General features: G+C 45.4%; 1 protein-coding gene across 1 annotated transcript in view; it reads left to right on the top strand.

The window, feature by feature from the left end:
* The window catches only part of HK2 (hexokinase 2), a 60,281-nt gene that overhangs the window by 15,224 nt on the left and 30,806 nt on the right, over positions 1 to 14,251 (top strand). The window contains exon 2 of the mRNA XM_079792354.1: positions 2,073 to 2,235. Coding sequence (XP_079648480.1) covers positions 2,073 to 2,235 — 163 coding nt within the window. The remainder of the gene's footprint in view (positions 1 to 2,072; positions 2,236 to 14,251) is intronic.

Consider the following 14,251-nt stretch of genomic DNA (forward strand, 5'->3'; position numbering starts at 1 on the left):
CCTCCCTCTGGCTGCACTGTGGGTGAATGTTGGCAGGACTCTGCAAAGTGCATTCACTTCCTCCCCATTCCGGGAAAACTCTCTTTGTATGGAGGCTGCTTCTAGCTTCTGACTTCTGCCTCCCTTGGCCACCCTTCACCCAGCACAGCAGTGCCCGCCATGGCTGGGTGGGCCCCAGTGGTGTGTTTAAGAAGCTGTGACATTAGATAATTAATCATCCCTCCCTGAATAAATTCAGGGTGGATATGCCATCATGTTGTGCAAGAGGGGAAGTTTGGGCCAAGGTGCTACAGTCGCATTTTTCATAGCTGTTTCACATCTTTTCTTAGTTTCATGTGACAGAGAGGAAATTAAGGCCCTGGGGTCATCCAAGAAGCCACAGGGCAGAGAGTGTCTGCCCATACTAAGAGGACCCAGAGGACAGGTGAGAGTGCTGGTCCAGCGGCATGGCTTTAGAACCAGATATACCTCACTTTTAGCTCTGGCCCTCACAACCAAGTGACCTGTAACAAAAGGATAGTGAATGCCTGGCCAATGTGGCTCAGTGACCTATGAATGAAGAGATCACGGTTCAGTTACTGATCAGGGCACATGCCCGGGTTGTGGGCTCAATCCCCAGTAGGGGGGATACAGGAGGTAGCTGATTGATGTTTCTATCTCTCTCTCCCTTCCTCTCTGAAATCAATAAAAAAAATGTATAACACACACACACACACACACACACACGCACACACACACACGCACACGCACACACAAGGACAATGGAGGTCAAATCAGTAAAGCCATAGGTTGGTGTCCTGATTTTCTAGCCCCACCCTCCATAGCTAGCAGCCTCCCCTGTCGTGTACACTGTTGCTGAGAAGAGGGATATTGTGGAAACCTGTGTGCCTTCTTGGATGGATTTCTATTCAATCTTTTCCTAGTAGTAGAAAACTGGGAATATTTATGGCCAAAGCAGATGGGTGTTTCCAAGAAGGAAACTGTTTGAGAAGGACTCCCAATGCTTCTCCTGGTTTTAAATCTGGGAAAAGTTCATGTAAATTTATATTGGAAACAAGATCAATGAAATAACTATGGAAAGTTGCCTCTGAGGGGAGGGAGAGGTTGCATAACTATATGTGTAGAGTCTCTATTGTGCATCAGGCATTGTGTTATGCTCCGGGGATGCAGGGAGCAGAGAGACAAGGCTCTTTTTTGGTGCTTATATTTGGACACTATTAAATATATATTTCCAAACTGTGAATGGTTTTGTGAAGAGAAAGGTCTGAGTTCTTAGAATAATGGGAGACCTGACTATTTTATTGGGAGAAGGCCTCCATGGAGAGAGGTTTCAAGTATTGGTAGGAGGTCCTATGGCAGCTGAAGAATGAGGTGAGGAGCTGTAGGGCCCTTGTGAACAGGCTCCAGGGCAGGACGTGTGAATTGGGTGAGTTGGGGACTGAACCGAGGATAAAGTCTGCACAGGAGTGAAGAGACATGCCATGAGATTAGAAGGTGGAGGGAGGCCAGACCCTATAGGGCCTTGGAAGGATTTCCAAGGAGTTTGGTTCTAATGGAAAGCCATTGAAAGAGTTTAAGCAGGGGAACAATAGCCAAGTCTGCTGGGGGTGGAAAGTGGATGGGCGAGATAAAAGTAGAATTGGGGATTGTGTAAGTCCAGGCAAGAGGTGATGACTGCTTGGCCTACATTGAGGGGTGATAGGATTGGCATGACTGGCCTTGTGAGGTGTGTGTGGGGGCACAAGAGATGAGGGTCAGTAAAGAACTCTGGTTTAAGGGATGTCTTAGACATTAAAACTCAATGTTTCCAAAAAGAATTCTCCTTTTCCCTAATAGGCCTTTCCTCCATAAATAAAATTAAACCTATTTTTCTAATTTCAATTTTAGTTGAGTTTCTTTTAAAATACAAAATCCTAAAAAAAATAGATTCTGGTTAAATGGTCTTACATAATAACCTTCTGTTTATGACAGATTTTATTCTTTTGAAGAGCTGAGTGATGTTCTATGACATAGATGCATACTGTACTTTACTTAACTTATAGGTGTCTACCCTTGTTTTTCCCCTTCTGCAGGTTGACCAGTATCTCTATCACATGCGTCTTTCTGATGAGACCCTTCAGGAGATCTCCAAGCGGTTTCGCAAGGAGATGGAGAAAGGGCTTGGAGCTACCACCCACCCCACTGCTTCAGTGAAAATGCTGCCCACCTTCGTGAGGTCTACTCCAGACGGGACAGGTACTGTCCTGTGGGGCAGCGTGGTGGAGGGCATGGCTCTGGCTGCTCCTTTGCTGGTGGGATATTTGGATGGCTTTGCTCAGGGACCTAAAGAACTGTGTATCAGTGAAGGTTCTTTGGTTTGAAGCCTCAGAAATCAACACTGGCTAATTTAAGCATACAGGGAATTTTAACGAAGTCTGTGGGACGGGTTAGACAGGAAGACTAGGAAAGCAGGCAGCCTTGGCAGTTAAGGCAGAAGTATATCCTTGTCAGCCCAACCAGGGCCTCTCTGTCAGGCGTTTGTTTCCCGTTCGTGTGCTGAGAAAGGCTGCTTGGCTCAGTCTGTGATTTTATGGTCCTGCTGAGATTCTACTCAATGATGGTCACGAACAACAAACGTGCCTAAGATGGTCATGGCCATGGGCCACGCTATCTCTGGCCCACCTGACTGGCACATTCCAAAGTCTTGCTGGAGAAACAACATGGTACAGATTGTCCTGGATTGTTCTTGAACTCCATGAAAATAGAGTATTACAAGTCTGAATAAACTTAGGAGAATGTGAAGAGCCACAGTGCATATCAAGGTTTTAAAGGCTCTGAACTTGTGCAATAAGAATCTGTCAAGCTTTGTTTAACCCCCTTATTTGGATACAGAATTCCTATCTCATGGTGCAGCACCCGGCAGTGAGAATCAAACTGGAGAAAAGGGCCATGGTGGATTGAAATTGGAAGGTGGGCTGGGGCTGGATCACAGAAGGCCTTGCATGCCTGCCTGAAACATTGAGTCTTTCTCCAGTCTGCACTGGGGAGCAGCTGAAAGGTTTTGAGGGATGGGAGAACTGTCTTGGCGTAGCAGGTAGCATCAGCAGTACATGCAGAGTGTGGGAGGGGTGAAGCAGCCACAGGACAGTGGCGCAGGTGGGATATGGCGGACAGGGCTGAGAGAGGATTGAAAGTGATGCCAGGATGTTGGGCCCAGCTGTCTGGGGGTGGCAGCATCCTCAGAGAAGGGAACAGAGCTAAGTTGTGTCACACAGATGGTTTCATTTAAGCCTTCTAATAATCCTCCATTTTAGAGATGAAGTATCTGTGGGGCCATGAAGGGTGAAGGGTGTGGGACAGCTACCCACTTCTAGAGGGTGAGAGAAAGAGCCCAAAAGGGCAGCTGCCAGGGCAGTGGAGGAACCAGGAAGTCTGAGAACTTGAGGGAGAAGAGAGCCAAGAATCCGGTCACTAGTGAGGCATTTGCAGAGAAGGCCTGAGGATGGGGGTTGGGGGAGGACATGGGATAAGGCTTGTCACACGCCACGTGCCTTCGGTATTTCCATCACACCCGTGTCCTTGAGGCTTATGTGCCTGAGAACCTCTAAGGGACCTAGTTTGTCTAACAAGACTTTGTACCTTTCTATGATTACTAAAATAAGTATGTGTTTGCCAAGGCCTTGGGACCCAGCCTGGACCTGAGGGTGTGACCTTGTTCAGGATTGTTCTCTGTGTGTGTCTGAGCCCTTCAAAGAGCTCCTTGAGTGAGGGCCTCCCCTAGTTCTTGAGTATCCCTCAGATGCCCTCGATATTGGCACGTTTTTGGTACCTGCCGCTCCCTCTGACTGGCGGCCACACCTGTTTCTATTGTTTCCATTTGACATTCTGATAAATTTACCTTCTTAGGACCAGGGACCTTGTCTTTATTTCAGGCACTAGCACTAATCCGGTACCAGAATATTTACTAAATCTATAGTATGGGTAAGGGCTTTTCTGAGCTCCTACGTGCATTAACTCATTTACTTTTCACTAGACCCTACAAGGAAGTAGGTACCAATTTTGTCTATAATTTTTTCAGGTGAGGAATTTGATGCTTGGGTGATCAAATAACTTGCCTACGGCCACAGAGCTAATGAGGGGCTGAGTCAGGGTTCAAACTCATCTATGCCACAGGTCAGGCATCAAGAGCACAGATCCATCCTGTATGTGAGCACGAGCAGAGAGCACAGCACATGATTAGCTGAGATTTTTAAAAAGATGTCTTTTTATTGATTTCAGAGTGGAAGGGAGAGGAAGAGAGAGATAGAAACATCAATGATGAGAGAGAATCACCGATCGGCCTCCCCCTGCACGCCCCACACTGGGAATTGAGCCTGAAACCTGGGCATGTGCCCTGACCATGAGTTGAACCGTGACCTCCTGGTTCATAGGTTGACGCTCAACCACTGAGCCACCCTGGCTGGGCACAGCTGAGGTTTTTTGAAATCAGGTTGGGTTTGGATGCCTGGCCTGTAGTACAGGCAGGTGAGTAAGTTTGCTGGAGAGGACTAGGTATGGGACAGGCTCTTTTTCTTCTCACTGCTTTCCTGAGATTGCAGGCACGGAGATGTCCCTCTGTCTCTTGAAGTTTGCACTGATTGGTCATTAGTCTCCTTCCTTGACCTCAGGCAGAGTCCTGAGAGCCCATCTGCATTTGGCCTCTGTGAATGTGAGTTGCCTGGACTAAGGACGGGACCCAGAGGCTGACTCCTGCAGCCTTCTGGGGCTGAAGGGTCTGGGGAAGGACTTGGCTGCCTCACCTCCTTTCCATGCAGGAACAGTAGGACTTGACATGACTTTTGTGAAACTCAGAGTGCTTATTTATTTATTTAAATCTTTATTGTTTTAAAAAATAATTATTGTTGAAAGTATTACATACCTCTCCTCCTTTTCCCCCCATTGACCCCCTCCAGCCTGCCCCCGCCCCAGGCCTTCACTACCTATTATCTGTGGAGGGTGACTCTTTATAATCACAAATTCTACAGTGTAAATGGAGATGGTGTATTGGAATACTGGGTATTGATGTTTGATTCTCTAAGCAGAGCAAGTGTCCCCTGAAAGAACTGGAGACCAGATGGTAGGAAACCCAGCCCCCAGCCCCTTGGTTTTTCACTTGGTGAAGGGTCCATGGCCGAGCTCCTCACCCCAGCTCTCTGGGACTCAGCCTTTTCTCCTTTGTAAAGTTAGAGGTGGATCCAGCAGACACAATCTGTTCTGCACATGTACTAGAATTAGTGTGTTTGTGTATTAATGCACAGAGTTGCTTGGAAGAGTGTAAAGAGGGAAAATCCCGAATGCCCACCAGTTGAGTACTGGTCAATTATGCAGAAAACAGCCCTCTGTAACCATCCTAAAGCATGAGATAGATTTATCTGTTTCTCTATTCTGTAAAGTCATGTATGTATGTGCATGTGCACAGGTGTATGAAGTTTCAAGCACATGTCCTGAAATATTGATACTTGTTATCCTGGGATGTGAGGTTGGCAATAACTAATTAAGTTGAAAATGTGTGTATATGACAACTCAGCAATTCCACTTCCAACTATACCTTGAGCAAACTCCCATATGAACCCAAGGAGACATGTCCAAGAATGCTCATAGCAATGACGCTTATAATTGACAGCATTTTGGGAAAGTTTACGGAATATCCATGTGTTGGAGTCTATACAGCATTGTACATAAATGAGCATATATAAAAATGGGTACATCTAAAAAACAATGAGTGACACATTGTAGAAGAACGTGAACCTTGTAGTAGTTGAATGTTAGTGAAGAAAAAAAAAAAAATCCCCCAGAGCAATGCTATCCATTGCTTATGGACATACACACATAAGGTTATTTAAACTGGGAAATGTCCACCAGATAAATGATAGGGGTTGCCTCTAGAGAGAGCAATGGAACTGCGGAGGGCAGCATGAGACTATGTAATTGAAAGTGGTCCACATCAAGGTTCTCAGCCTGATGTTTTGTTAGTTCGGGCTGTGAGGTATGAAATGACAGCAAGGGCCAGGGACACTTCAATAGATAAAACCCTTCAAACGTGAAAATTCTGAAGAGCTCTCAAACAAAGACCAAAGTAGAAGTGCCTCTAGGACCACAACTGGGGCCAGAGGGGGATTTTCCCTATAAACTCCATTAACAAAGCATCTTCATTCATCTCTGTTTCATAGATTGGGGTCCTGTATTTTTAAAAATGAAAATTCTTGCCCGGGCAGCATGGCTCAGTGGTTGAGCATTGACCTATGAACCAGGAGGTCAGGGTTCGATTCCCGGTCAGGGCACTTGCCCAGGCTGTGGGCTTGATCCCCAGTGTGGGGGGTGCAGGAGGCAGCCAAGCAACGATTCTCTCTCATCGTTAATGTTTCAAACTCTCTCTCCCTTCCTCTCTGAAATAAATGAAAGTATTTAAAAAAAGAAATGAAAATTCTCTTTTGTTTATGGTTGGCCCAGTAAAGTGCTGAGAGGAGCAGAGCGTGTGGAACTGTTGTCTTTCTTTCCCCTGGATGTAGCCACACAGCCCAGGGGGCCTAGCTGGGGCGTCTGTGTCCAGAGCCTGGGCCTCAGTCTGGCCTATGCTGCTGTTATTGGTGATTCTATCCCTCGAAGGCCAGAGGCCTTTGCTCAAGAGGTGTCGACCCCACGCTGGCTTACTCAGAACCTTTCTCAGCCCATTCCTTTCAAGGATTACTTTTTAAGTCTGGGGAATGAAACCTCGGATCTAAATCTCTGATCTAGAGGGGCCTAATCTTTAAATCAGTGGCTCTCTAAATTTTCTGAACCACATACTCACAGCCAGAAACACGTAGGTATAAATACTGATACACCTTTCTGGGACCAATGTTTGTTCTTGAATGTGATGCAATCCGATCTACTGCCTTCTATTCTTTAAAAAGTTGCCGATTACGACCCACGACATTGTTTTCCGCTTGCAGTTGGAAAGCCACTGCCTTCAGTGCTCCGCACCAGCCTTGTGCTGGACGGGCATCTGTAAAATTGGCTGCTTCTTGCCAGGGACGAGAGGTGGTTTCAGAACAGTGCATGGTGAGGGGTGAAGACCAGAATTCTAGGTTTCAATGGGGTTGAATTCAAGCTGCGTGTTGTAGAGCATTTCATTTATGCCCCAATCCTCCATGTTCTTGTTTATAAAAAGGAATCATTAGAGGGTTGGCTAAACCAAGAATTAATGGACAATCAGATATGTGACTTTCTATAGACAATCCTGTGTAGCCACAACCCCCCCACAGCAAGAGACACGCCCAGCACCAGTTTTATGGAGAGAGGGTCAGTGAGCCTCCCAGGGTCCTTTTGGAGGGAGCAGGTCAGAGGGTTCACCCCCGTCACCAGAGGCCCTGCATTAGGAGTGAGGACCAGACCCTGGCTTTCTTTTACTAGGATATAGGTCCTAGCTGTCTAATGGTAGTCGAAGTCCTGGTAGAAATGTGGGAGAGATGTCAGGAAGTTTCAGGCCAATCATTTAAATGATGGAGACCTTCATTACACATTTAAATGATGGAGACCTTCATTACACATTTAAATGATGGAGACCTTCATTGCACTAAAGAACAATGAACCCCAAGCTATGGTTTGAGTTCTTGGTGGTAAGGAAGGGAATGGTAGAAGCCACTGAGCCCTGTGGTGGCTGATTCTAAAATACCCACGCTTCATAGACGTGTGGACTGCTCAGTGGGAATAAATATGGTTGGTGCAGATAAAAATGAAATATACAGCCCTCGCCAGTTTGCTTAATGGTTAGAGCCTCAGACTGAAAGGTCCGAGGGTTTGATTCCGGTTAAGGGCATGTACCTTGGTTGCAGGCTCCATCCCCAGTCAGGGTGTGTGCGGAGGCAACCAATCTATGTGTCTCTCACATCAGTGTCTCTCTCTCTCCCTTCTATTCTCTCTCTAAAAAAAAAAAAAAAAAAAAAAAAAAAAAGTGGGAAAATAAATATTCTCTGGTAAGGATTAACAACAACAACAAAACCCCCACAAAAAATAAAAAACCTCACAAGTGAAATATATGTAAATGGTCCAAGAATATCTTACTTAGATGACTGAATTTGGTGTCAGCCAGGATATGCATATAAAAAATGCTCTCCACCCCCACTCCCTGCCCCAAACAGTTTTGAAAAGTTGAAGAACTGTGTGATGAACATCCATACACAGGTCTATCTAGATTTTACATTGGTATTTACTAGGTTTGCTTTATGACATTCCTCCATCCTTCCATGTACCAGTCTGCTTTGTTTTCTTTGAGGCATTGCGGAGTAAATTGCAGTTCAAACCTAACACCTCAGCATGCACATTATTAAGTAGAGTTCAGTATTTTCTCTTGGTGCAAAATTTAGTATCATCTGATGATTTGACATACACCCACCTGTTTAATGCAGCCCCTGTTAAGTAGAGAACATTACCATCAACCCAGGAAGTCCCCTCATGCCCCTTCCCTGGCAATCTCTATGCCTAGAAGCAAACACCATTTAAACTTGTTCACCTCTATTAATTTTGCTTGTTCTAGAACATTCCATAAGTACACTCAAACAGTATTTTGCCTTTATGCAAGGCTTCATGTACCCACTACAATGCAGGCTTTATCCATGTTGTGTGTATCAGTAGTTTGTTCCTTTTTGGGTGCAGATTCCATGGTGTAATTGGAATCCTATATGACCTGAATATTGGCGAGTTTTGCCTAAAGCTTCTATAAACATTCTTGCATGAGAATGTCCTCTTTGTGAATACATGTTTTCATTTTCCTGGGTAAACAATGAGGACTGGAATTTCTGGGTCACAGAGTTAGAGTTATATTTAATTTATAAGGAACTTCCAGATCTTTTCCCAAAGTGGTTGAACCATTTTACAATCCCACCAATGATATATGAGAGTTCCACTTGCCCCATATCACCAATATTTGTTGTCTGTAACTCACCTTACCCTGCTCGCCGCCCTTTTGCTTTTGGCAGTGCAGAGTTGAGTAAAGAGGGTGTTCATTTGTATTCGCCAGGAATCTCACCATCATCACCTCTGTAGGCAATCCTAACCTAAGCTATGGCTATGTATGTGATTGTCGTGCCAGCCCCAACCACAGTCCTGGGGCTCACCACACACATCACAGGAGACTGATAGTTTCATCTTAAAGAGCAAATGCAGGAATAATTGGCACCATTTAATGAGCACCCACAAATGTCTGTGTTAGGCTGCTTACATAAATAATCTGTTTTACTCTCCATGCAAACGCTACAAGAGACACATTCCTAGTTTAAACATGAGGCAGCTATTGAGGGTTGGTGCCTGTGGCCAGTTAGTGGCAGAGTTGGGATTTAAGCGTTGGTAGTCCTGACTCCATGGCCATAGTCTATTTACATTGGTTTGTGTTGCTGAATACATCTCTAGAGCAAATCAGAAGGTTATCTTTTTAAAAAGATCATAGATATAGGTTGGCTTTGTAGCATTATAAGAAGAAGCTCAATAGAGTACAACCCATCTGAAAATCTTTGAGTAGTCCAAGTGCATGTTCCCACTTAGAAATAAATGATCTTTTCGTGTCTCTATCATCCTTGTCTTGACATTTAGATATAACAAATGTCTTATGGATAGAGTGAGATGAAGGTTTTCCTGTATTGATCATTTGACACTTCCCCACTTCCCTGAATCGTGAATTATTTTCACAGGTGAGTATATCTCCACCTTCTAGCCAGACTTAACCCCTTGAGAGCAGTGATGATGACAGTGATAATAATGAAAAGCTGTAGGCTTTCTAAATGCCAGGTACAGTGGTAAGCAATGCATTTGAGCTATTTTATTAATTCTCCCAGTGACCCAATGCTAAGCATTTTGAACCCCATTTTGTAGAAAAAGACTAGATTTAAAGAGATTAGGCAACTTGCCCAAAGTCACGTAGTGAGCAAGTGGAAGAGCTGGGATTTGAACCCAGCTAGCTGTGTGCCAAGCCTGGGCCTGGACATTCCACTAGCGGTGCATCTTATGCTTATCTACCACCTCTCTCGCGTCCAGTGCTAACACAATGCATTAATTTTTCTATTAGTAACTCAGCCTTACTGTTCAGTTCATTCAATAGAGACCCCTCTGAGGCTGGTCTTCTGTATGGCTGAGCTGCCATGTGTCCTGCCTTTGAAGAGGGAAAATTGGCCTGGGGAGGTAAGCTTACACAGGTGAAATGATTACAGAATGATATAGGCCATATAATGCAAGCACATGATATGATAAAGAGAGACTAGGCTCGTGATAGATTGCATGGAGGCTGGCAAACCCTGAAAGGAGCCCTTATCTTGGTTGCTCAGCATCGTATCAACAGCCAGGCCGTGGAGATAGAGCAATAGCACACACGCAAGTTAATAAGTGGGGTTATATGGTGCCTACAATATAAACTGAGGATTGTGTTGATAAATGGCCTCCTTATAGTAGTAGCTAGAGTTTATTAAACATTTACCTGCACCAGGCATTGTGCCAAACACCTATGCCTTCTTTGCAGCAATGAATCTTGACCAAAAACTTTGTATGTGTGTGTATGTTTCCCCGTGTCCTGGGTAGTGAAAGGGGGGAGGTGCTGGCTAGACAGGAGGTTATTACTATCCCCTTTTAGCAGATGATGAGATCCGAGTATCAGATTTCTAATAATTTATCCTAATTGTATGGTTAGGACCTGTTCAAACAGGATTTGAACCCAGGTCTGCCTGCGTAAAAATTTTAACACACTCAGCACCTACACAGTATTGAAACATAATCATGTTTTAGTCCTTCAAAGGGTGCTTTCACATCTGTGGAGCTAATGCAGTACCTCTCTGTGACTGGCACATATTTTGAGCTTAAGAAACATCTCCTGATATAAAACCACCAGGCAGGTGCATTCCAATGGTGTTCTGGATGCTTTGGGGTGGGGGGCACTTACAACGTGTTTATGTACTCCAGGCCCCTTCCTTCCATCGGAGCAGCTCTATTTTTCTCTATCTCTGCATTTTGGCATTTGACATCCTGTTGCTTAAAATAGTTAGAAAACCAATGACGGAGAAGATCAGATTTCCCCATTCCTTGACTGTGGTGGACACCAGCATTAACTGACTGTGTGATTTGATACCTTTAATAACATGGAGTTACTTTATTTCTGAACTATTGAATGGAGACCGGCCTTGTATTATAACGGAACCTTGGATTTTAAAAAGAGGCTGTCTGAAAATAGAGGCTGCCAGATGTGGTCATGGCTGTGGTGGTCCCAGGCACATGGGAAACATAGGTCTTAGAACCTGTGTCTGGCAAAGTTTGTTTTGCTGGATTACCTACCCCGGACCTGGAGATTTATCTTTTTTTATTAGTTTTTTGTTGTTGTTAATCCTCACCTGAGGATATTTTTTCTATTGATTTTTGGAGAGACTGCAAGGGAGGAAGGAAGGAAGAGGAGAGAGAGAGAGAGAGAGAGAGAGAGAGAGAGAGAGAGAGAGAGAGATTGGTTGCTTCCCCCAGGCACCCCAACCAGGGCCAGGGATCAAGCCTGCAACCCAGGTACGTGCCCTTGACCAGGAATCAAACCTGCTACTACCCTTTGGCGCCCAGGCTGACACTCTAACCACTGAGCCATGCTAGGGCTGAAGAGCTATCTTTTTAGTTCTCTTAATTGGAGTCCATGCCGTACATTCTTAGAGCAGTCCATTGAGGTGTTCTAGCAGGCACTGGAAAACGAAAGGCAAACAAGGTCTTCCTCAACCCAGAGGAAGATTAGAATGTTCAGCACAGTCACCTGGGGCCCCCAAACATTCCTGCTTTTGCACGGTAGGTAGGACTAGGTCCCTTTTGGGGGCATTGAATTATTAGAGAGCCGATTCAGGAACTTGATGGGAAAGGATGGCTGTGTGTCTTTGACCTACCTCAAAGTTCAAGGCCGCATGCCTGGGGCAGTGGGTGCCAAGGAAGGGCTGATGCCCCAATGGTTGGATCTAACATGGCTCTCAGGTGACCAGCCATCCTGTTTTGCCTAGAACTCTCCTAGTTTTAGCACTGAAAATCCCATGTCAATCCTGGGCCCACCAGAGTGGTTGACCACCCTACGTGGCCATGGAACCCAGGCCTTCAGCACTTGAAAACACAAATCTGACCCTCTGCCTAAAAACCAAAGTCCTTGCGTCCTGGCCAGGTGGCTCACATCGTCTGGTATTCCGAAAGGTTGTGGGGTTCAATCCCTGGACAGGAGGCAACCCATCTATGTTTCTCTGTCACATCGATGTTTTCTCTCTGTCTATTCCTCTTTCTAAAAAAAAAAAAATCAATAAACATATCCTTGGGTGATGATTCAAAAACACACACACAAAAAAAACAAAGTCCTTAGCATTGGCATTTACTGCGTTCTTGTAGCCATGTTACAGGAGCCACTCTGGATGTGCCATTCCTTGAGCATGCCACGGACTCTATATGTTTCCTTTTCTCTGACTGGCAACTTCATACCCGTCCACTGAGACCTGGCTGTCTCGTGTTGCCTCCGGAGAAGCCTTCCTTATCCGAGCAGAAACAATTGTTCCTTCTCTAGCACTCCTACCCCTGCACTTGCCCAGCGCATCTCACTGCCTCCTTTCTCCCTGTCCAGTCAGGGAGTAGGCTGCGCACAGCACCAGGCAGCTAAGGAGCTTTTAGTAACTGTCTTCAGTGCTCAGTGTCCAAATAACTAACCACAGTGGAAAGTATTTGGTTGGTAAATCCTAAAACAGATTCAGTGTTTGACTCCCAAATTAGTGATTTTAAAAACATTTTTTAAGTGTGGACCCCATGCTCAACTTTAAGCAGAATGAAATCTTTTATGTTGAATGCCATCTGAAAGATAGTAGGGAAAAGAAACAAAACTGGAAGTGAGGAGGTGGGAGGTGATTCTGTGCCTTAGTTGGCCACCCTTAACCCTCACCAAGGCAGACCTTGCCACCTTCAGGGACCCCGGAACTCTGGGAACACTGTACAAGCCACTGGTTTCAAAGGAGGCTTCTGGATCTTGTGGTTCTGAAGTCCATTTAATCACCTGAAGAAGCCCTGCGGGCAGAGGCTGGGCTCTGGCTCCAACCTTAACCTGAGAGCCATGTTAGGTCCAACCATTGGGGCATCAGCCCTTCCTTGGGCACTGCCCCTTCTGAGCACAGTTGCCGTCCACAAAGGGGCACTGCCCCTTGCAAATCCCAAACCAAGCTGAATCTGCAAGTCACTCTTAGAGCCCTGGCTGGCACACCGCTCCAAGTGCCTGATGAGAGGAACAGGTGGAGATCTATTTTAATTAGTGGCAAATACCTAACGATTGAAAATAGACCCTTTTGGAAAATTCAACTGGCCTTGCCCCTCACCCCTCAAAATTGCATGGACATTGCCAGGTACTAAGCTACCTGTTAGTGTGATGTTAACAATGCTGGTGTTATGGCCTGCTCAGATACATTCCTGATGACGTGTCAACTAAGATGACGGTGACTATCATGTTTGGGCAGTTAGCCAAATGCCATCTGAGTCCTCCTCAGAGACAGGTGAGTTCCCAGGAGAAATAAAAAACCCTTTATCTTGCTGACCTAATGCATTTGTTAACAGCCTCACTGAAAGTGGCAGAAGGATAGGAAGTTCATGATGGGAAATCACTTAACAAATATTAGTTTCTCGTCCATAAAAACACCTGCATGTTGAGCCTTCAGTCAACTAAATCTCCCTCACACCTGCCTCTGTCAGCAAAGCTAACAACCTGATCTTAACTGTTGGGCAATTTGATGGAAGGTGACATGACCTAATCTCATTGCCAGTTCCTCTTAACTGTGGGCCAGCGTCACTTCTTTAAGTCCTATTTTCTTTTAGTAGAGGGTTGGTACCTTTTTTCTTGTCTATTTTTTTGGAGGGGGATACTTTTAATTAGAAAGACCTTCAGCTAAGAGGGCTTGGCGACTATCCAGTAAGGCGGGAGTAGAGGTTTGGTATAATTGCATGAGATGACACATACTTGTGGCTACAAAAAAGCCTGCATCAACCAGCTTAGTAGACTCTGGGTTCCTCTGGGGAGAAGGGCGTGTCACTTCTTGCCAGTGGGTGTGTGTCTGGCGCCTGCCACTCAATTCTGAAAGCATTTGGCCACAGTTACTGATAAAGATTAGGGCATCTTTGCTTTCATTTTTACCACTTTATGGCTTATTTGCTTCCATCCTGGATTCTGTGCTGGGCCATCCTCAGCTTCCAGGAACCAGGGCCACAAGAGATGTGGGTGTGGTGCAGAGAG

This window comes from Cnephaeus nilssonii, assembly GCF_951640355.1.
Source record: "Cnephaeus nilssonii genome assembly, chromosome: 15".
NCBI classification, from domain to species: domain Eukaryota; kingdom Metazoa; phylum Chordata; class Mammalia; order Chiroptera; family Vespertilionidae; genus Cnephaeus; species Cnephaeus nilssonii.